General features: G+C 45.7%; 2 protein-coding genes across 4 annotated transcripts; one reads left to right on the forward strand and one right to left on the reverse strand.

Moving 5' to 3' along the window:
* Nucleotides 1–1351: 1351 nt before the first annotated feature.
* Nucleotides 1352–5770, reverse strand: ciao2a (cytosolic iron-sulfur assembly component 2A). Of its 2 annotated transcripts, none has more exons than XM_019857278.1 (6): nt 5515–5770; nt 4639–4803; nt 4503–4552; nt 3277–3322; nt 2765–2882; nt 1352–2718 (listed from the first exon to the last, which is right to left on the reverse strand). In XM_019857278.1, the coding sequence occupies exons 1-5, from the start codon at nt 5540–5542 to the stop codon at nt 2782–2784; spliced, it is 390 nt and encodes a 129-aa protein (XP_019712837.1). In that variant the 5' UTR covers nt 5543–5770; the 3' UTR covers nt 1352–2718; nt 2765–2781. The 2 variants fall into 2 exon arrangements, with proteins under 2 accessions (XP_019712837.1, XP_019712836.1); XM_019857277.1 differs by having other exon boundaries at nt 1352–2699; nt 2742–2882.
* Nucleotides 5771–6163: 393 nt separating this feature from the next.
* spg11 (SPG11 vesicle trafficking associated, spatacsin) lies at nt 6164–23424 on the forward strand. Of its 2 annotated transcripts, none has more exons than XM_019857216.1 (40): nt 6164–6517; nt 7136–7323; nt 7606–7833; nt 7900–8101; nt 8426–8563; nt 8865–9241; nt 9689–9834; nt 9908–10004; nt 10285–10440; nt 10519–10685; nt 11493–11669; nt 11735–11806; nt 12370–12497; nt 12573–12757; nt 13020–13215; nt 13509–13706; nt 14092–14198; nt 14616–14761; nt 15119–15283; nt 15741–15807; nt 15882–16044; nt 16125–16333; nt 16461–16569; nt 16659–16818; nt 16944–17174; nt 17244–17450; nt 17640–17747; nt 17958–18123; nt 18194–18408; nt 18805–19528; nt 19987–20135; nt 20344–20548; nt 20642–20776; nt 21125–21258; nt 21496–21615; nt 21763–21931; nt 22235–22314; nt 22388–22543; nt 22622–22773; nt 23012–23424. In XM_019857216.1, exons 1-40 carry the CDS (start codon nt 6309–6311, stop codon nt 23187–23189), a joined length of 7119 nt encoding a protein of 2372 aa, XP_019712775.1. In that variant the 5' UTR covers nt 6164–6308; the 3' UTR covers nt 23190–23424. The 2 variants fall into 2 exon arrangements, with proteins under 2 accessions (XP_019712775.1, XP_019712776.1); XM_019857217.1 differs by having other exon boundaries at nt 22238–22314.
* The last annotated feature ends 197 nt before the right edge of the window (nt 23425–23621 follow it).

Raw genomic sequence — 23621 nt, forward strand, 5'->3', positions numbered from 1 at the left:
CGTGTGCAGCCATCAGAGGCGAAAGATATATAAATCATTGGTAGGAGATTACTGCTGTTTTATTATTCATGATGCAGGCCTTTTATTGCCACTGATATTTATCTCTTCACTATCTGCCTTGACCTGCAAGAGAAAAAGGGATGAGGGAGGAGAAAGAAAAGAAGAGGGTGGGCCAAGTCCGTGCATGTGTTTGGAAAAGGGGTGGGAGGATTTCGCTGATGTGCACATAAATACATTTGTTAAGTGGGCGGGTATGGTTGGGAATTAGTGTGCACATTACCTTCGCCTTTCCTATGCATGTAGAGTCGGAGTCGCATAAAATGTTTAAGTGGTGAAGACAAAAGCAAAGCAAAATAGCCCTCAGGGCAAGTTTAACTTGGCAATTGTCCTTTTAGTGGACTCCTTTTGGAAATCGGAATTATTAATTTACTTTCATAATTCTATTCAAATAAGTGGGGTCGCTGCCACCGGTGGTCATGATAACAAAAGAGAGGCTCACCCTGGTCTGTGCTCCGTCTTGTCAAACCACACAAGGGCCGATGAATTGAATTGGTGCCATTTGTGGTCTTGGGACGTAAAACGTATGAATGCACAATTGTTTTCTTCTTTGGCTTGCCCTCACCGGCGGCATTTTTGGGAAACAGTGTTCCAAAATGTGTAAGAAAAAGCTAAATACATTTCAAAAGTTGATCATTTGGGTGATTAGTGGGTGACAAAAGATAGGATTGACGTCTTGTGAGGTATGCAAAGTCTTGTGTGACACGTTTGTTTGAATTTTGCGGCACCTTTGTCACAGTATTTTACTGATGTATATTGATCCTCTAAGTAAATAGTCCATGAGTGCTATCGTGTTTGACATCACGCCTGACCTGACAAGACATCATACAGTCATACAAGGGATGTTGAAAAAAGAACAGGCTGAGAATAGAATGTAATCCAACAAAATATGAAATAGACTGGCTGTCAAGGCACCTGCTCTGTCCCACTACTTTTGTCCAGCATGGCCGATAGAAACAATAGCTTTTACACTTGTATGATAGTTGGCAATGTTAAAACGTTACCATGGGAACGTTTTAATGCTGAGTTTTATCTTACAATTGATTTTTCTAATAATATAAAATCATTTGAAATCGGAATACTTTGTGTTCATACCGTAGTGACAAAATGAATCGAACAACTAATGAACAAATAAAAAAGTTACTGTTTTGGTTCACCTCTGGTAATTTAAGCTTTCATAAATCGTCTATCTCCCCCACCAAGCAGTCTCTTTAGACGTTTGAAGAATTCTCACAACTTGGTAAAAACGAGGCAAAATGCACCAATGAATCAATTTCTTGCTCGTGAACCTTGCTTACGAAAAAGTGAACCTTGAGTTTCTTTCACATTATACAACACAATGGAGACTGGAATGACAAAAAGAAACCCTTGAATGTCTGGACTTCAAAAAAATGAAAACATATTGAGTTGAAACATCTACAGGTCTCTATTACGCCATCATCCGTGGACCAGGAAAGAAAGTTCAATGTCACTTGCCATGTCGAAGCTTACAGCACCATCTTGTGGCTAAAGGTGGTAAAAGGTTTGACTGTATAAACTGAATACAAGTTGTTTTTTTTCTTCTTTTTCTTTTTCATGAACCTATGATGAATGGTCACGTCATTTCGAAGCTGTTGTGTATCTCTACTTGTGGCACTTCCGAAATAGAAATCATTAAATTACTCATTGATGACTTAAAATAAATCCGGCTCTCGGGGCTCTTCATCTAAATATTTCTTCTTTATCGTGCATCTCATTTCAAGGGAGCTGTGCTGAAAGTTTGTTGATAGAATATTATAGCACCACACGTATTCCTTTCCAACTATAAATTGCTGTCCCTCTGTTGATTCCGTTATTCAGCAATCATCCAACTAAATTGACAATTAAAACGCGTTACCCAGACAGCGTTAATATGTTAACGCAACACCATAATGTAGGAATGAGCAACACAATTTTCCTATGTTCAATTGCCTGCAGACTTTCTTTTTGCTGTGTCTTGCACGGTACTACTTTGGCCAAGCACACTTGGCCAGCCGTGTGAGCTGCAGCGCCTTGGCGTGCACGTGGCCGATGCCCCTGTTGTGCCTGCAATCTACAGTATCCCACTGATCGAGTATTTGTTGACCAGTATAACGGTCTCTAATTATATTTTGTGAAAAGATGGCTGTGTGTATTTGGAATTATATTGGAAGAATTCAGGAATTAGGGCCCATAAAAAATAAAGAAAAAATGCTAGCCTGGAAAACAACTGCCATTTGAGAGTTGCCTGAATTACCCAATGGCTACTAAACCCTTGATCAGAACACAAATCACTATGCAAGCTAGAGGATAAAGATAGAGTATGTAACTTTGTCATCTCTGGTACTGTCTGGATCAAATCCCTTTCAGTCAAAAAGATGACAAGCAGTCCAGGAGTTGTGCATGTGGTGGAGAAAGGTGCTATATCTGCTTTTGGGAAGAACTTGCCATTGCATGCGTGTATTTGAACAGGATATACAAGACATAGGCAAATTCAGCAGCTTCAATTATGAAATTATTATTCAAAATCAAAATAAAGTACATAGAGAATTAAAATGGAAAACAATTTTATATACTCTTCACATGATGGTGAGGCTGCGCCTCCCCTGACCACACACACACTGTACAGGCTATACTCACAACTTCACACACACACACACACACACACACACACACACACACACACACACACACACACACACACACACACCGGGAGAACGTGTTATGTCAGTCATCAGGTTCGATGACGCACTGCTCCACGATGTCCCTGAGGTTTGGATTCTCCATGGCTGCTGCCACTCGTTCCTTGTCGTTGATCTGCTTGTTGACTGGATGCATACATAGAAACATTACACACATTAGAAAGGGGATGTCAAACTCATTTTCGCCGAGGGCTGCCTCAGCATAGCAGTGTCATATCACATTACTTCATCAATAAACGATCGAACTATACAAGTGAGTTAAATTCAATGATCTAATGAGATAAATTAATTTAAAATATTTGTTGCAAAACGAATTCACATTTGAATTCACCAATTATAGGGAAAAAAGGTACAAATAATACAAGAACTACTCAAGGACACTTGATAACAAAATGCTTGGCGGGCTGGCTCAAAGAATGGACTACTCCACCCCCGCCCTCCCATCCCATTTTTGTGGAAGGTTGATACACACATCCACGACGTACAGTATACGGCATGCAGTTAATGTAAAGTGACTTACTGTCCTCTTCAGTGGAGTGTGTTCCTTCACTGATGTAAATCTCCAGCTGACAAGAAACAAATTTGACTCACCATACAGGGATTTTTACATACAGTTCCTTGTTTATTGTGGAGGTTACATTCCTGAACCCCCAACAACAAACAACAATCTGTGATGTAGCAACCATAATGTATATTATTTTTTAATGCATATTTTAAAGCTGTATGCATAATACTAATACAAAATATGTATGTGAGGTCCAGGTGTTATGTTTGTCCACTTGGGTTGCCATCCTCACTTTCTTCTCTGTCGCATCTGTGACTTTGAATGTGTGTGGCTTTAAAAGGTGGGGCCAGGTCTGTTGAGTCACGAATCGGTTCATGACAGTGTAGAGTTAGCTGACTAACTGTTAGCCAAGGTGCGTGTTCGGTGACTGCCATCAGTTGTGGCCGTGCATTTAGTGTATCAATGTGTTTGTTACGAGTTGATTTTGTTCAATAAAGTGATTGAAAGTGCACCGATGGCTGTTTCTTCTTGACCATCGATGGAAGCAAAACAATTTGTTCTTCAGTGGTACGCTATATTAAATTACAAAGTGTAATGGCGCCTCACATGCAGACGCAATATGTGTATTGCAAAGATGAGCATTAAATTCATCTGGAATTGTATGCTTTTATCTGACTTTGACCAATCAGATGCAACCTTATATGCGCATCACCATCCAATGGGAGAACAGTAAGTAGGGGCATTACTAAAACTAAATAACTTCATGAGAAAATAATACATTGAGGCTTATTTTTCCCCATGAAAAAAAATCCTTCTTTATGGCCAAAATAAAGTAGCCATTTCTTTAGTTACATAATATCGCTGAAATATTGATCTCAATATTCAAGACCCATAACACATGTTTTTCCATTTTGTGCAGCCTCGTAAGCCAGTTCTGCTCTGCTCTAGCCACTTGGAACTTCATTTTCTTTTCGTTAAGTGTGAAATGAATTTAGACTCTGACCCGCACCCATTGTTTGGTGACTCTACAGTAGCAGTCCGTGTGTAAAAATGTTCACCACAAAATACTGCAATACAGTGAAAATCAGTGTTATAAAATTAGATATGTGTAATCTACAAATCTGCAATACGGTGAGACAGCGAGAAGTGAACTGCAATATGATGAGGGACAACTAGCTAGAGTGTGATTCCCAACACAGCCAACTTGATGACGTCAAGTTGCTGTATTGTCATGCACTCACTTTGTGTTTGAAGGGCAGACACCTCTGCAGCTTGACTTGTAAACACAAACCTGTACACATGCAACAAACACACAAAATAGCAGTCAGGATGACGCAAAAGTGGAGGACAGGATGTGTCCAAGAGGAAGCAACTGACCGATGAGGGTGGCCAGGGAGCAGTGCGGAACGGTCGGGGAGAACTTGATGATGATAAGGTACTCATCGTGGCTCAGCTCCTGGACCTCCACGCATTTCTCTGTCACCACGTCCAGCTCCTCCAGCGTGTTGGGCTTCTCCGGGTCTCGAATGGTTCGGATCACATCTGATTCAAATCACAGTAATGGATTTTTTTTTTCTCAATTTGTATTTCTGTGTTAAACTGTTTGGCCCATTCAATAAACATCTGAGAATGCATAGGCGACTGTGGCTCACCGTGCTGACATGGCAGGACATTACAGTACCTTAATTGCTCCACGTTTTTCAGTATACTAGAGCGGCATGATAGCAGAAGCTCACAAAGCACAGCGAAAAATAAAATATTAACTCTAACTCTATGGCTCGAAATTACAATTTTGAAATGGGGGCACTCTTAAATTTACTGTATTCCTGGAAGAACGTGAATGTTTCTGAAAGCCTAAAAATACATGATTTAAATTAGACTACCATAGTTGAGTCAACCATCAGGCTAGTTTTAATTCTTTTTAAAGAATCATTCACGGTCCTTTGAAATTTATAGTGCAATGCCCTAAGGTCATCAAGTCAAAAGACTGCCTATCGGCGAGCGACGCCAACCACAGCAAACTCCATCCAGTCTTTTCCTCAACTTCCGTTCTTGTCAGAGACCTTAGACAAGGAAATCGTCGAATATAAGTGTTTTTTTTAAGGATCCGTTTGCTCCAAATTTTAAGACGATGATTACTTTATATTGATTCAAGTCACGTGTTCAAATGACCACCACATCACTGCTTGACTTTTACTTAAAACGAGCATTTTTTTTTATTGTTTCACGCATGTTCTGTCCAGAGTCACCCACCATAAACTTCCAAGGCTTTCTCTTCCATTCTTGTGCTCCTCGGAAGATTTCTGGCGTCAGAGTGCGGGCCGAGGTGGCGGTTAACAAGCACCGTTTGTGATGGTCATGATAACAGGCAAAAACATAAAATGCAAACGACCAAAGTGGTTTCGACTCAGCAGAAGGGGTGTTGAGAGAACGACAACATCAGGCAAGGTTGGTAAACTGCTCTGAGATCAGCTCTAATCGCAACAGCGGGCTGACATTTTGTTTCCGGCAAAAGCAATAGATGCCCGATCGATCGTGCAAGCTGAAATTAGAACAAAAAAATTCTCGATTTGACACATTAGCCGGCTCAAACATTCCCTCTTACTAACATATACACTATATTTTTGTTTTATTAAAATAACAATAATTGTTTTGTTGGCTGCGAGCAGTGTTAATTCAACACAAGCAAACTTTTTCTGTCTTATGAATTTATAACTAATTTGTCACCAAAAGTAATACTGGGGATAGTAAATACACGTGACTTGATTTTGTTTACTAACGTGACTAACACACAAACCACAGAATCGTAAATTGGAGTCCACTCATAAAATGACCATAAACCGGCATCGTTGATTGATTAAGTAGTTCTTTCCGTCTATCTTCTCATTGGTCAGACGCTTTCAGCTGATGGTTGTGACGTGTCACGTGACCGACAGTCCCGAACAGCTGTAATGTTTACAAAATGTCTCGTGTTTGTGGTTGCATTGGATGCTTTCTTGTGAGTAACTGCATGCTGTCTAAAAAGTAGACGTCGCCCTGGGGACGAGATGGTGGAGAGCTCTTTCGCCTCCGCCCTCGAGGTGGCTCTCCTGCCAAGCAAGCAGCACTGGCGGGAGGTGGGCGATGTCCGCAAGGCTCAGCTCGCACCCGGTGACGGCGTTTTGCTCGGCTGCCTGAAGCTCGACGGGACGCTGGTGTTATGGGACCCGGCCGACGAGGAGGCAGCTCGGGTGAAGCTGGACGGAAGCTACCAGGAGTGAGTCCACTTCGTTTACGTGGATCGCAATAATTACTAAAACGCAACTCGATTCACAAAAATTGATGTTTAAGTCCACCTCGGCGCCTGTTATCTCTCTTACTTGCACAGTTCTGCAAAAGAGGCAAGTCGTCTGATTCTGTTATGATTTTTGTGGAACACAACGTCCCAACTTTATTAGAATTGGGTTTGTAGTAATATAGACTAGGGCTGGACGATATGGGCAAAATTCCATATCTTTAATTATACGATAACGACACAAATATGCGTTTAGTGAAAAGCAGAACATAAATGTCGAAAAGTAGACCACGGGACATTTGGTCTGAATCATGCGAATTGTGTAGACCGCAATCCCTCGTTTTTCGCGGTAAAAACTTGAAACAGAAACCCCCCCACGAGAGGTGAAAACCGCGAGGTAGGAGTTACCCCCCACCCCCAGGCATTTTTCTGTATGCGTATGTCTTTCCCCAATACGGCTGCCGATATGGCTGTATTTTTCTTTCATTTTTGTTCAGGTTTTTTTTTTTAATGAATCCAGTATTTTGGCACAGAAACCGCAAACCATGAAGCATGAAGTGGCGAGGGATTACTCTAATGACATATTATTTCTTCCCCTAGCTTTACCTGGGAGGAGGCTGTGAATGGTTGCCCCAGAGAAGGCAGAGCCACGCGCCTGCTGGCCGTGGGCTCCAGCTGCGAGGTGAGGATGTTGGAGGTGGATGCTGAGAAGGGAACTGCGCTCTCTGTGCGCCTCATTGGCGAGTGTCCTGCACAGTGCCTCCTGCAGGAGCAGCATGCGTACTCAGGTTGGTCCAGGTTACTATCGAAGAAATTGAGTTCCACTGAAGACTGTTCATTCAACTAAACAGATCTGATTGACTGGATCGGACCTGAAAATGTAGATTTGGCATTCGATTTTAATGGCCAATTCTTTTCTGTATTTGAGTCACCGCCAATTCATGCACAGCTCTCGTACTCAATGTAGCAATGAAAAAACTTAGAGTAAACAGACCTTGTCGGTGTGTGAATGAAGTTCCAAAGTGGAGCATTCATGCGAATGCTTTAAGTGTTACCGAATGTGTCTTCAGGTGGGCGTAGCCCGCAGGTGGCACATGTGCTGTCGTTCACATCGGGTCACTGCCAAATGCTATTGGATGGCGTCTGGCTGCTGCGGCTGGAGTGGTCGCCTGCGCAGGAAGCAGCACGGGCTCTGAGCTGCACCCGCCTCGGCCCGGCGGACGGCGGCGCTTCGGCTGCGGTCCAGTGCTGCGTGCGTCAAGATGTCGCCTTCACCTTCAGCGAGAGCGGGCTGATCTGTATCCTCAGTGCACGTACATTGCTGAGAAATGGAATTAATTAGTTTTGAACCTTAACTGCGTCAGCCATGTACGATGTGACCAATGGCGTCCTCTTGGCCTCCGTGGACGTTCCCGCCTTTGTGAGCGCCGGTCTGACAGATGAGACACAGCCGGCTGCTTTGTGGTCACGATTGCGTCTCCTGGAGGTGTCGGCCGACATGAGCACGGCCGTCATCGTCACGCACAACAACGCCGCCGCCGCTATCGACCTCGACGACTACTTCAGGTTAATCTTCGTCATCATCATCCTCTTTCTTTGTCTCTTTCTTTCTCTACTTTTTAATGTTATGTGATTATCCATGCCTGTTATGTTTTCATATTTCATATTTTCACATATGTAGATTTAAGTTAAATGAAGTTATAGTCATGTTTTATTTTCTATTTCAGGTGTTATTTTATATGTTCATTTTTAATACATTATTATTTAATCATATTTGAATGTTATTTGTGTGTCTTGATTTACTTTTTGACAGATCTGGTATTTTTGATTACATTATTTTTATTCATTTCTGCTAATAATATGTCACTCACCATCATCAATTTCTTCCAGGAGGAACCCTGATCACCTGCTGTGTCAGGCCAAGCCCACCGGCCCACCCCTGCGACCTCAACGACCGATCGATGAGGACAAAGTGACAAGTGCCAGCTGCAGCCTGGCCGCGCTGGGACTCGACTTCAATGCCGACAGGTGACCTTCTGCTCTTATTGATTATTATAGTTCTGCACAGTAGCACAGTGGCCTAGTGGTCAGCACATCGGCCTCACAGTTGGAAGTTTCTGGGTACTGTTCTGTGCTCTTGCCTTCCTGTGTGGAGTTACCATGTTCGTTTCTGATCTGCATGATTGGTGACCAGTCTGTCCCATCTCTGGTCTAGGATGTACCCCAAAACCTGCCCAACCTCTGCTGGGGTAGACCCTGGCTCGCCCATGGCTCGAATGAGGATAAACACTTTTGAAAATGGATGTTTGATTTCTCACGTTCGATGTAGGTCTTGGAGCTTTCGTCTGGCATCCATGTACAACGCAGCCCAGGAGTCTTCCATGTCATCATCGTTCCGACCGCTCGCCACCTCCTGGTCTTTGTCACTCCCCCGCCACGGGTCCAGCCAAGCCGCTCCCCCGGCGCGCAGCAAGGTCCCTCTAGGGGGCGCCAACATCACCTTCGCCGTGCCGGAGTCGTCCGTCCCATCTCTGCTGTCCGTCTGTGACCTCTCTGCTATGTTGGTGTTTGCGTGTCCCGGAAACACGCAGACTACCGCTGTCCTGTGGGATTTTGTAACTGGGAATGTGAGCTACCACCAGGTGGAAGGCCCGGCAGCGACAGTGGAATTTTGTGGAAAGAAACATCACGCGGTGCTTCTCAAGAGTGAGTCTATCAAAATTAGCACTGCAACTAACAGTTATTTTTATAATCGAATTACCTGTGGATTATTTAGTCAATTGAACAGTAAATCTGATTGAAAAACATTTTTTTAAATCCCCCGTCCTCCAAAATTGACGCAATTAATTCACAAAAAATTGTGAATTAATTATTGTTTGTCACAGATTTGGTCCCTAACCTTTGTTAGAAAATCAGCCAAAATGTTGATTATTGTTTTCCAAAAGTAAAAGCAGATGTTGCAAATGTTTGCAAATGGCTTCTTTTGGGAGAAAAAAAAAACAAAAAACACAAATATGATCAGTCTGCTTCAATGGAGGACTACAGAAATCAGAGAATATTTACTGTTGTGTGCTAGACCCGAAGATGGACATCAAGGATGTGGAATAAAAGCTTTGGAATGTATGAATTCCGCTTTTCCGTTGTCTTCCGCAGAGTCGGGAATGTTCCAGGTTTTGTTCTCGATGTCACAACAGGAACTCCTGAGTAGTTTGATGATGTTTGGCAGTGCGGCAACCGTGGACGCGCTTTGTCACCTCAACACATGGGAGCGCTGTTCCATCCCCATCCACTCCCTGAAGGTAGAAGTCGGTGCTCGCGTCGTTCATCTTGCACGCTTGTCGCCCAATCTTGTGTGTTGTCGTTATTGTGTAGGCAGGAGTTAAGAACCGGCAACTGGATACGGTGGATTTCTACCTGAAGAGCAAAGAAGACATTCTGAAGACGCACAGCACAACCAGCTTCACACAACGTACGACCCAACTGTCAATGAGCCACACTTCTGACATAACGTATTTGCTCAAATGACCTTCAACTTATTGATAGCCAGCCATTTTTAAGAAAGAGTTCCCCATATTAATACAAGATATCCTATATTAGTCCCACAATGATCATGAAATTATGATAATATTGGCGGCCATTTTGGTCGCTCATTCAAGACCCACAGAATACTGCCACCCAAATAACCAATTTTTTTTTTTTAAAAGTCTGTTTTCCAACCCTCTGTAATTTGTGTGTTTCCAACCCGACAGGCGTCAAGACTTTGTGTCCCGCCTTGGACCTGCTGTGCGCTGCCATCCGGGAATCGAGCAACGACGCTCAGAGCCGTCAGTTCTCGGAACAGCTTCTCAACATCACGCTGAGCTTCGTCAACACGCAGATACGCTACATGCTAATGCACATGAGCTGTAAGACGCCCTGCGCGCACAGCTAGCCCGATGCTACATTCACATCAGCACTGAGTGTGTTGTGTGTGCTTTGTGCAGACGAGGATGAAGACGTGCGCTGCTGCGTGGACATTCTGAACGAATACCTGACGGGGCTCAGAACTTTCATGAAGAAATATCCGTGGCCTGCAGAGGGCACCAAAGACCACAAAGAACAAGCACCTGTGGTGGACGAGGAAGACGAGTGGGATGGACTTCCCACAGAGGTGACACCTCATTTGCTGTGGTTTTTTTTTTTTTAATCAACTGAGAAATGTGTATCACATTTGACATATACCCCTTTCACACTTTTTATACCCCTTAGAAATGCTTTTCGCTTTGGCATGTTGGACTTTCAGCCAGATTTATATCCATTTCATATGGATACATACACTTTCACATTAACTTATATGCCTTTCACACTGGCATGGAGGACTTTTACACGTTTTACTCTTTCACACTACTTATACCTCTTTCACACCCATATGTCCTGATAATGACCCCTTTTACATGCATTTATACCCCTTTCATATGGATCCATGCCCCTTTCACACTGACATAAACAGCTTTCACACTGACTTATACCCCTTTCACGCCGACATACCCTTTTCATACTGACATATCACTTTCACACCAACATATGCTCCTTTCATCCTGACTTATAACACTTTCACACCGGTATATGCCTCATTCACGTTGATTAATACCCTATGAATTTATACTCATTTCACACTAACTTATGCCCCTTTCACACCAACATATGCCCCTTTCACACTAATTAATACCACTTATTAATTAATACCAGATTTGTACCTCTTTCACACTGATTATGACTCTGTTCAAACTGACATATCCTGTCCACGCAGGTTTATACACCTTTCACATTGATCTTTTCCCTCTTTACAATTATTTATATTCCTCTCACACTGAGATGTACCCCCTTCTCATGGGGTTATAACCTTTTTCCATTTATCAATACGTGAACACATACCCATTTCACACTGACATAAGACTTTCACACTGCCCTTTTACAGGAAGTAGTCCGTGTGTCCATCCTGACCAATCAGATCCCCAGAGCCCAGGCGGTGTTTAGGCGGCGGGGTCTTCCAGAGGGGCGTCTTCCGGCCCTGAGGGCAACAGGCTTGCGTCTGGTCTTTTCCTGTCTGGAGGGACGAGACCTGCCGACCGCCATCGCTCTCCTCACCAACATGGTGGGTGTCTGAACAGGAAGTCTGTTTTGGGTCCGCCTCCAACGACGGTCATTTTGTTTTTTCAGGGTTTCAATGTGAAGAAGGAACTGCATCGCATCTGCATCTACACACACGACAGGGACCTCAGGGACTTTGTGGTCAGTTGTCTACTTATGCGTTATGTGCTAACATGAACCCCGTTCACACTTATTTGTACCCCTTCACGCTGAGTTTTACCTCTACACTGTCTGATACCTTTTTCAAAATTGACATGTCGCCATTTCATGCTGACTTATAGCCCTTTCACATTTTCATCCACCCGTTCACACTAACCTTCACACCTGTTACACTGGCTTGCATTCCTTTCACATTGACCTGTGTTCTTTCACACTAACTTGCAGCCCCTCAACACTGTCGTGTACCCCTTTCACACTTGTATCCTCTTTACAGAGTATTACACCCCTTTCAAACTCACTTATACTTCTTTTACAATGACTATTTACCCATTGACACTGCTTTGTACCCCCTGTATCGTTTCAAGTAATCCCTTTGACTTGTACACACTTTATAGTGACTCGTACCCGAGTCAGTCATCAAGCTTGACATTACGTGTTCATTTCGTGCTCATCTGTCATGTCATCATGTGGTCATTTTTTTTCTGATTCCCTCCCCATGGTAAGTACCTCAATTCATCTGCATCTGTGATTGGCCACTTCCTCAGGGGGAGGAGCTACGCAGACGGCATCATTTTTCCGAGGAGGAGCTACGCAGCTTGGCGTTCATGAAAGAAGTGGCACAACTGGCGTCCCTCCCGCCTCGCCAGTATGCAGACAGCACCTCGGATAGCAGGTGAACAATCTCACAATTGAGTGGTCGCCCGCTGCAGACACTGTGGTAATGTGACATCACCTGTCAATCATCAAGGCTGCTACAGCTGCTTCTGCACGAGGAGGCACTAGCAAGTGGAGATCTCCTGAAGATAGCCCTGGGTCAGGAAATGTGTGAGCAGGAAGAGGCGGGGCTTTGGCAGGAAGTGAGGCTGGATTGGGTGAAGAACTGGGAGCAGAGCAGCAGGACAGCCATCTTGTTGTCCAGACATCAGCGTGACGGTAGGTAAACATTTGTTGGATTGGCTGGAAAGTATTCCTAATGGGCCAGCACGGTGAACTCGTTAAAACGACTGACCCACAGTTTACAGGTTCAGGTTCGACACTGCGCTCCAGCTCTTCTCTCCGCGTGTTAGCTTAATTGAAGACTCTACACTGTCCAGAGTTACGAATGTCTTTTTGTCTGTATGTCCCCTGACATGGACTGGCAACCAGTCGATTGTTTGTGTAGAAACTGAATCTACATCCCTGATATGATGTTTAGAGTTGAGCTGGTGTGACAGTGCAGTGCTGTGGAGTCACATGACCTCATTCCACAACCACGTTGCCTTGGAGGCTTGGGTGGAGAGCATTGAAGCTTCTGATGCCACCCAGTGGCCAAAGTTGACAGCAGAAGTGGTCAACGGCAACACGCGGAGCAGCCGCTTCCTCAGGGAGAAAATCCTGGACATGCTCGCCAGGTGAGACACGTGTTTACCACTGTCATGCGGCCATACACGCTGTGTTGTTCGTGCTATTTGAAATATACTCCTTTTTTATTTGTTTCAATCTTTTCATGCAGTTTTTTTAATCCATTTCAAATTGACATATCGCCCCTCAACAGTAGCATATAGGCCTTCTGTACTCACTTCTGCTCCTTTCCTGCTAACTTGTACCGCTTTCACACTGACATATACCATTTCATATTGACTTCCACCTCTTATGCACTGACATTTTTGTACCAGTGTCACACTATCATATATTTATCTCGCAGGCAGGGCATATTCATCCCCGACGAGCTATCCGACTTGGATCAACTTTTGTGGCGTGTGGCTCAATGTAGCTGTCTAATGTCGTCGTCGCCACTGCCCATCCCTCGGCATCTCGGTTTGGACATCCACTCACGGGTCATCAATTGGTGTCTGGAGCGGCAACTGCAATTCCTCCTCTACGCCTACCTAGAGCACTACAGGTGCGCATGCCACATTTCAGACCTAATTGGCAGTTCATACTAGAAAACCCTCCAATCTGACTGAGTTCAAATAATTCTGAGGATTAGATTGTCACTAAAATTTCTCCACAGCAATGTAAATGACTAATCAGCAACTTGATTTCACTTCATACACTTACTAGGCATAGGGGACAATTACTTTTTCACTTTGGGCTAGAAACGTTTGGATTTTTTTTCCCCTTAATAAATCCGGATTGATACTTTTTTTTTTTTAACTTGAAAAGTTGATCTTTGCTCACAAAGGTTTAAGCACCCCTGATCTAAAACATTTCAAGTGTGTTGAATAAGGTGGGTAGGTACTGTATTTGTCATATAAGAGGAAGTAAAGCATGTTGTTTGTGGGCAGGTTGACTCCCAGGAACTGTCCTGTGCTGTCGAATGGAGGCCCGACTCACTCACAGCCCTGGTCAGATATGATGGTTAAAATGCAGGAAGTCACCAGTAACATAACAGGTGGGACCCCCACACAGACCGTGGTACCTCGAGCTATGAATTTAATTCCGTGACCATGGCCGTAACTTTAAATCTTGCCAGAGGCTCAGGCTGGTGCAGTCCTAATTTAGTCTGTTGCATGAATGAAGAAGCCTGCTCAGATGAGAGGCAAAATGTCATCAACCAGTTGTGATCAGTCATAGTCATTTGCCGCCTCACCACTGGGCTGAAGTGAAGCTTGTCAGCAAACAATAAATATGTAATAAACATTTTTAAAAATCTGAAAATTTTCAAGTCGGGCGTTTGCTAGCAGATCAAAAATTGGCTTGCACCTGTGTCAAATTTTAGGGGCAAAATGCGACCATTTTGTGGCAGTATGTAGCACAGAGAACCCTATAAAGACTCTTTCTCTTCTTCAACTTCCTGTTTATCCTTCAGACCCAACATTGGTCCACCAGGCCAGTCTGACGTGCGCTCAGCTTCTCTTACCAGGAAGTCCCCCATCCCTCGGCTCCCTTCTCCTGGAGGGTCACAGTCTCCTCGCCCTTGCCACTATCATGTTCGCCCCCGGGGGCATCGACCAGGTCAGCTTGGTGCCCGCGACCTCCTTTCACGATGACGCATATACATTTCACATTCTTTCACTTCTACTGTACTCTCACACTGACTATTACAATGACTTGTACACCTTTCATACTTATACCCTTTTCCAATTCTGTGTACTGCAATGAAAAGGTTTTTGTTTATTCTAATCTGCAACTTCACACTGATTTATTGTATCCCTTTCACACTAAGTGATACATACCCCTTTTACACCAACACAGACCCCTTTTCTGTCGCTTTAAATTTGACTTTTTGGACCACTTCCACACTGTCATATACCACTTTGGCCCTGACCTCAACCCCTTCGACAGAGTTGTGTTCTCCTTCCTGTTTGAGAGGTGGTGGCCCAGCGTGAAAGTCAGTCCCGGGCGGAGTTCTCCGTGGACCCACAGCTGATGAAGATGGCACTGACGGCGTATCCCAAACTGAAGGCGGCGCTGTTCCCGGCAGGAGCGCGAGGGCCCGGCCCCTTCACGGATGTATCTGTGTACCACCTTCTGCAGGTCGGTCAGGGAAATAAAGAAGTTTTATTATGTGCACACAAAATGCAAATTAATAATGTTGTTACGATATGCTGCAGACAAAACAAAATTGGGGTGCAGCTCCAAATTGATGTTTAAGGATACAAAATTGGAAAATAAATAAATAAAAACTATATTAAGACAAGACTAAATTATGCTTTGAATAAATAACTACGGTACAGTGGAATCATGCCTTAAAAAGGAAAATGTACAAGTAGAAGTTAAATCAGGCTTATATTTAAATGTAAAAAAAGAATACGGCCACACAGAATCACATCTCGGCCTTACTTTGAGTTTGTCAAGAGAAGCTATTGGTCATAGGAAAATTTGTATTTGTGGCCACAAATTGCCATTTTGTTTGCACATTATATCTATATTGTCATCAAAGAAAAAAAAAATCCCATGTTTGGGGTTCTTCACCTGTGTGTGTTCATTGCAGGCGCTGCATCCTCTCGACCCATGCCGACTGTTCGGCTGGCAGACGGGAAACTCACTAAACTCTGCCGGTGCGTTGACTGGTACGTACAGTTCCCAATCACACATCTACCAGCTGACTTTCTGTCTGCCTTCATTGTCGTAGAAACAACAGAGCTGCCTCACTTCTCCAGCCCGCATCTGGTGGACTCCTTCGCCCTGGTAGAGCGGCTGGACTTCCTGTATTATCTACAAAATGGCCGACCGTCCTTCGCCTTTGCCACCTTCCTGCTGCAGCAGATGATTGGCTGCCAAGACGTCGGCCAAACGTGAGAACTGAACCGCACGCGCGCACAGTCACTGAAGAGATCGGTCTTTGATCTGGTGTTTGTGTGTACGTACGTATTAGTTTGCAGCAGGCCCAGCAGCAGGTACACATTTTGGCGGTGCAGAGTTTCAATTTGCTGCCGGTGGTGTCGGCGGCAGTTTGTTTCTGCGAGCTTCTTGGCCTCAGTAGCCTTCAAATCAGGGTTGACGTTAAGGTCCTCAACATCATCTGGACCCACTGGAAACTCAACCACACGCGCTGTGGACACACACAGACTCTGCACACTCTGGGTAAATGCACTCACACACACACACACACACACACAAAATCAGCACATAGTATATAGACACACACACAGTACCCACATGTGCACACGCTCACACACACAGCGTGTATACATTTATACCATGTTGTCAGTGTCTAAAGGCGTCAAGATGGTGGAGGCGGAGCCAGGAGCAGCAGAGGAGCTGATTGACTTCCTGGAAGCTGCAGTGATTCATAGCCTGGAAGCCAAAAATGTCAACAGGTGAGCATCTTCATCACCGACATCATCATTTATTTGTCAAGGTCATCTTCATCATAATCATCGTCATCACGCTAGTTTTGTGTTACCAGGAGTTCGTGGGAGGCTGCTCAGGATTGGTCTTTGCCGGTGGAGTTTTGTCGTCTTCATGGTCTTCCTCTCAGCTGGGTTTATCCTGCCCACTGTGCGCGTGACGGGCATTTCCTCAACTTCCTGTTGTTCGTACAATTACATCACTTCACTTCACAGCAGGTGACCCAAAAATTGTTATACTTCTTGGCTCGTCAATGCCTACTTCAGTCTGTTCAAGTTTCAACATCCCATCTTGGCACAGTCTACTTCTTGTCTCATCACGAGTCTCCTTCCTGTGTGGCTAGGTGGGCTCCCTGCTCTTCCACTTTAGCCCCGCCCTCCAGGACCACCTTCATATGGCGTTTGGTGAGCTGCAGTTGTTCACTGGAGGGTCTTCGGTGGGCCCTCCGACCCCCCAAGACCTCTTCCGGGTATTGTTGCGGAGCCAGGAGGAGGCGCAGCCGAGCAGGTACCTGCTGCAGGAGGCATTGAAGCATCGCTGCCCCTCATTGGCCGTGTTCGCTGCCTGTCAACAGGTGACCTCAGCCCCGCCTCCCACACACCGCTCGTGTTAGCCACATCGCTCAATGTGCCCTGATTGACAGGAGGCGGAGCTTGTGTCCTGTCTGTGCGTGTGGCTTCTCACCGTCATCGATGACATCACCGCCCAGAAAGTCGCCGCCAGTCTGTCTGCCTCCCCCCAGCCACAGCCATGGACCCTGCACCACTTGTCAATCATCTGGAGGACCTTCCTGGGCCGGGGCTTGCTTGGACCCCAAACCCTTTTGCGGGGATTTCAGCTCTTCATGAGGGTGAACACCACCACTGTCTTACAGCCTTATCGTTGCTTAATTATGCGTTTGTGTATGTGCGTTTTTAAGTGCTTGTGTGTGTTCACGTATGAGTGCACTTGACTTTTGTCAATCGTGACTCTCTGCTTGCTATTTCTTTAGTGTCAGGTCTTTATGATCCTCTTGTTGTTTTTGTTGTTTCACCGGAAGGACTGCCCCCTATTGGACGTGCTCAGCATGTTCCTGCTCTGCTCCGACCACAAGAACTTCAACAAAGCCAAAATCAAACTCCAAAACTTCCACACCAGCATCACCAATGTAAGTAAACAACACATGGCATGCACACACGATAGAAGCATGCCCCACCTTCATCATCGTCATCCTTAGCACTCTTCATCACTCTCTATCTTCATTACGCTTTGTGTGTATCACATTTGGTCATCGCTTAGATCTTCATCACGCTTCATCCTCCTCACTCATCTTCACCACACCTCATGATTATATTCTTCTTTTTGTTCTGTTGTTCAGCTGAGCATCAGCGGCGAGACGCCGCCCGGTGGTGTGCCGCTGCAGTGGTTGTGTAGTGAGGCATGGTTTTTGCTCTTGCTCTTGTGTCAGCGTACGTGCTCACACTTTGAGCTGCGGCGCCTCCTGCAGGTCTTGGCGGACGGCGACATGATGAGCAAGGACAGCGGTGAGAGAACACACAACACCACATCACACAAACTATGGACATCGTGTGAGCTTCATTTTTGTGTCTGTAGGTCCAGATTTCAGGAAGCTGAGTCAGCTGAGTGAACTCCTGCAGGGTTCAGGAGTGTGCGTGTCTCCCAAGTTGTTGCAGTGTAATTCGTCTTCTGTCCAGCAGGAGGAGTTTCAGGCCATCGTAGATGCTCTGCAGGCAGGCGGTTACTACGCTAAAGCACGAAGCGTAGCTACGCTGGCACAACTTCCCGTGCAACGGCTGCTCATGTGTCAGGTGGTGACCACATGCTTACACTTCCCGTCTGCTCACGTTCCTACTTCCTGTCTTCATGGGGCTCTTTGGAAAGTGGGATCGCCTAATCTTGATGCCACCTTCCCTTAAAGTTTGTTGGTTGACTTGACATCATTCGGTCAAGGAAAGGTGAAAAGGTGCTTCCTTTTGAACACAGAAAAGGACAACACTGGTTTAAATGAATTTGACTCCACTTTTCCTCAATGATGTCATTGTACGACTATGTTTTTACATCCGCTTGCCATAATTCTACTTCCTTTTTAGTCATGTTTCTTCTTCCTCCCTTGCTATATTTCTATTTCCTGTTGCACGATGTTTGTACTTCCTATGTGTCTGTGTGTTGTTTTTATTAAACTCTTTTCTTGTCTGACCTTGAAGCTGAGCCATGAGTTGGAGCTTCAGCGTTCCAAGCGTCAGTGGTCCCGGCTGGAGACTCGTGTCTGCTTTTGGAGGAAGTGTCACCAGCACCTTGAGGACGAGCGCGTGGATCCCGACTCGGCTTCCCGCTTCTTCCTGTCTCAGGCAGACTCCGCGCCGTCCGATTCGTCGGCGGGCTCCGAGTTTCAGTCAGAGCTGCTGGCGCTAAGAGAAGGCTGCCTGCTGCTGGCCGTCGCCGCCCACTGGTTATCGTTGCGCCACCCGGCTCCCGTGGAGCAGATAGAAAGCCTGGAGAAGAAGCTGTGGATGGGTCGTATCCGACAGCATTCCCTGGTGGCTGCCATCCAGAGAGAGAGCGTCTTCAACCTCCTTCAGCCAGACGTCAACACGTACGACGTCCTTATGAAGGACTTCTCATTCTGCAACATTCCCGAGCTGCGCACGGACACGCTCCTCAGCCTAGAAGGACTTCCCGGTCCAGCCGAGGAGCATCTGGAAGTGGATCCGCTCCTTGAGCCGACGGAGAAGAAAACTCTAGCGCTGCTGCTGGATGCCGCCTTGGACGCAGGAAGCATCTACGAAGTCAGCCGCACCTGTCGATACTTCTCGCTCTATCATCCTGATCTTTGGCTGTTGCTGCGTTGCCGAGGCCTGGCCTCCGGAGAACTCGCAACCCAAACGCTGGACGAGCCTGACGAGCCACCCAGGAGGCTCCTACATGCCTGTGAGGAACACACTATCTGCGACTTTTTTCCGTTTGTCGTTGACCATCCGTAACTAGTTTTCATGAGTTCATGATCACAACTTGTTTCGGTTGTTGACAACCTGCAACAACTTTCATGAGTTGTTTACTGTCTGCAACTAGTTTTCATGTGGTCACAACCGTCTGAAACTAGTTTGATCATGGTCACGCTCTGCTAATGACCACCTGCAACTAGTTTTCATTAGTTGTTGACCACCCATAACTAGTTTTCAATCAGCCAACTACCTGAAGTAGTCATTCATATGTTGTTTCCCATAAAGAGGGAGTTTCAGGTGAGAAGATGCGTGAGGGTCAGTCGCTGACTTTTATCTTTTGACCATTGTCCAGTTTCATCCAGTTAGGATACATTGCTCACTGCGCTTGGCATGTTAGCATCATCGCTAAGTGATTCTTATCAAAATGCATGGTTGTTTTGTCAGCTCCGTCTGTGAGCAGCATGTCGTCCTTCGTCCTGCTTCCTCCTCTTCCTGAAGATGACATTGCCGTCCAGTTGCAGAAGATGGCTGAGCGGTGTTGCCATGGCAACAACTACTGCAAACAAGTCCTTAGCCTTTACCAGCTCTCGAAGGTAGATGCCAGTGGCATCCATCCGTCACGCAATCACTTGGATGTTGTTTAGTCTTGTACATGTGGAAATGTGTTTGAATGTCACCACCATGAAGCCACTTGCCTTGATATTTCATCTTGGCCCTGTATGTGTTGTGTCCGTGTGCGCTGTGTATGTGCGTTTATGCATGTTCGGTGATGCATATTTGTATGTGCGCATGTGTTGACAGGAGCTGCAGTGTCCCTTCAGTCAGATGAGCAGCGAGGATCCCGGCTGTGTTCTCGAGAGACTACTGCTGTGCGACCATCCCGAACGCTTCCGGAACGCTCAAATGTTCATCCGAGCTCAGAATTTCTCCGCCGATGTCGTAGCCGAGTTGGTGGCAACCACTCTGGTGCGCGCCACAAAAGCCCACGCGCACCAGATGCAAACTGGTAGGAGGGGAGCAAGGGACGGATGCATTGACTACACCCGCATGGCTCTCTGTACATACTTTTAACACGGTGTCTTTGAATGTGCGTGTTAAGAGAGGCAGGTGATCCGACCGTCTGAGGGTCGGGAGTCACTGATTCAGCTGATCACTTTGTGTGAGGATCCTAACCTGGTGGGACTCAAAGTTCTGGAGAAGCTGGAGACCGTACCACTCAGGGAGCTCAGCTGCAGTATGACAAACACATACAGTTCACAGTTAATACACAAATGCAAACAAAGTACATGCATAGATAGGAACACACACACACACACACACACGCACACACACACACACACACGCTACATATCTCCAAAAACATATCCTATACAGACCTAATGCACACACACGCTCATCTACATATCACACTGAACACATACACAATGGGAAACACAAGCACATCTATATGCTGTACTCACTGTTAACACTCGCCCGCACACGTACATCTGCGTAGCGTACACACACATCTTCACACCCATTACACACACTGCACGGGCACATGAACTTCTGTCCTCATTATTCATGTTTTATTGTTGTTTAGTCGTGGAGTTGCTCATTGTGGCCCATGACTGCTTCAGCGTGATGTGCAACATGGAAGGAATCGTCCGAGTGCTGCAAGCCGCCAGACACTTAAGCCACGCCTACTTGGCCCCTGGCGAGCACTACGGCCTCTTGGTGAGTCACTCTTCTTCTAAAAGCTGCACTTTTACTAACATCCTGCAGTTTTACACTTTGAACTAACATCAGAAGTTTGATTCTCCCACTTATATTTAGACATTGAACACACCACAGATGCTGGAGTTTCCAACAGTCTCTGTAGACCTTGAATTAACCAATGAAGTCTGATTCTTTGACTGCCGTTCAAGATGTTGAATGAACTGCAGACACTGAAGTAAGGAATGGTGCGTTCAGGTGCGGGTGCTGACTGGAATTGGCAGATACAACGAGATGACGTACGTGTTTGACTTGCTGCATCAGAACCACCGCTTTGAGATGCTGCTCAGGAAGAAAATGGACATGGACAGAGGACAGGTGGAACACACACACAGACAATCACTGACACTTAGGCACATACTTTCACTTACGCAGACACACACTCACGCTCTCACTTACTCCCCCTCACTCACATACACAAACACGCACTGGTGCTGATGTCTCACCTGGGCTCGGTCCCCGCAGAGCGCAAGCCTGAAGACGGCACTGTTGGACTACATCAAGCGCTGCCTGCCCGCCGACAGCGAGAAGCACAACATGGTGGCGCTGTGTTTCAGCATGAGGCGCGAGATCGGCGAGAACCATGAGATGGCCGCCAGGACGCAGCTCAAGATCATCCAGTCTCAGGCCTGGGGTGAGATGTTGACCATGATGAACCTGAGGGCACGTCGAATGTCAATTTCGGTTGACAGCAGAGGGCAGTGTTGGCAAAAATGGCAGCCCCATGTGATGGATGACAGTGGATGGATTAATCTGCTTAATTCTTATTCCTCAAATACAACATTAATCATACCGTGTTTAGACTAGTGGGGGCACATACAATGTACTCTTGCTAAGAGTGTTTTACATAAATAATGTGCACATGAATATGCGATGACTGTTCATTTGTCTGTCCTGCAGAGGGCGTGGTTGTGACTTGTGTGCTTTTTGTCGTCAGCAGTGTTGTCTCCGGAGCTCAAAAGTTCTCTGCTCAAAGTTTTGTCTCTGCTCAAGGATGCTGCAGAGAGCTTCTCCAAGGTCATCACAACTCGCCTTCGGCAACTTTCTGTCTGACTGACGGCCATGTTGACTATGTATTTGTGCATGACAGGACGCATGCGTGCATCAGGCGAGTCGCTGTGTGCGATTGGCCAAGCTGGTTACGCTTCAGCTGCACTTCCTCAATCAAGGCTCCGCCCTTCGCTTGGTTAACCTGCAGGCTGCTGACATGATGGACGCCGCCATGGCGCTGCCCAGGTGTTACCAGGTGGGTGAGCACCATCCTGATCTCAACGTGTCAAATGAAATGGGATGTTGATGAACACGTTAATGTCACACATTTGAGGTATTGGTGTTGTCAGAGGCATACGGTTACAGTCCGGACTGGGCGGAGCTTGTGTACCAGAAGGCGGTCCTTAATGGCGACTTCACTTACTTGGATGAGTTGAAGAAACTCCGCCCACTGACCTCTGGCCTCTTTGAGGACATTTTTAAGAAGTGAGTCACCACATCCTGAAATTTCACCCTAAAGCCGAATATCCCAAACTTTATGCCTTGGAATAATTTGACTTCCTGCCTTGTCAAGTTTCTGCTGCTTGCCTAGCTATGTTTTTACTTTCTGGTTCAGTCATGTTCCTTTTCCTGCCTTGCCATGTTTCTATTTCCTGTTTTAGTCATAGTTCTACTTCACTAGCGTACGTGGTGTTTCTGACGTCAATACTTGCTGACATTTCAGGCTGGATAGTGCCCCCAGTGGCGTAACGGCAAACATACGTCGCCTGCTGACGTACTGCGACGACATTTATCTGCGCTACCGCCTAGCATACCGACGACAACTCGACGATGTCACCAAGATGCTGCTGCAGGATGCAGCCGCCTCCAGCTACCTCAGCGATGCCATTGGCGCGCACTGACGCGTAAGACAGATACCACAAGGTCATCATGGCGTTCTGTGACAACATTTACAACTCAAATTCACTGGTATCTTAAATCAAAATTTCTTCACGGAAATGGACTGAAATGGCATTATGTTCAAGTTCCCCACAAAAAAATTGTAAAGTGTTTTTAATGAAGAAAAATAGCATTGTGCATTCTTGTACTTTATAAAGACATACAGTAGCAACATAATAAAAAAAGTAAGGGAATCAACTGTTTTTCTGTAATTGCGACTATTTTTTTATTCTACTTTCACTGAACTTAATCGTCTTTTTCTGTTTTCACCTGGCTTTCATTACTTCCATCAATGTGAGATAATAATTTAATTTCTTCCAGACCGTCACCATGCTCGTATCTCAAATCATCGTCCCCACTAAGATGACCACAAATGTAATTAATTTTAAAATTGC

The sequence above is a fragment of the Hippocampus comes genome, unplaced genomic scaffold (assembly GCF_001891065.2).
Source record: "Hippocampus comes isolate QL1 unplaced genomic scaffold, H_comes_QL1_v1.1 scaffold186, whole genome shotgun sequence".
Taxonomy (NCBI): domain Eukaryota; kingdom Metazoa; phylum Chordata; class Actinopteri; order Syngnathiformes; family Syngnathidae; genus Hippocampus; species Hippocampus comes.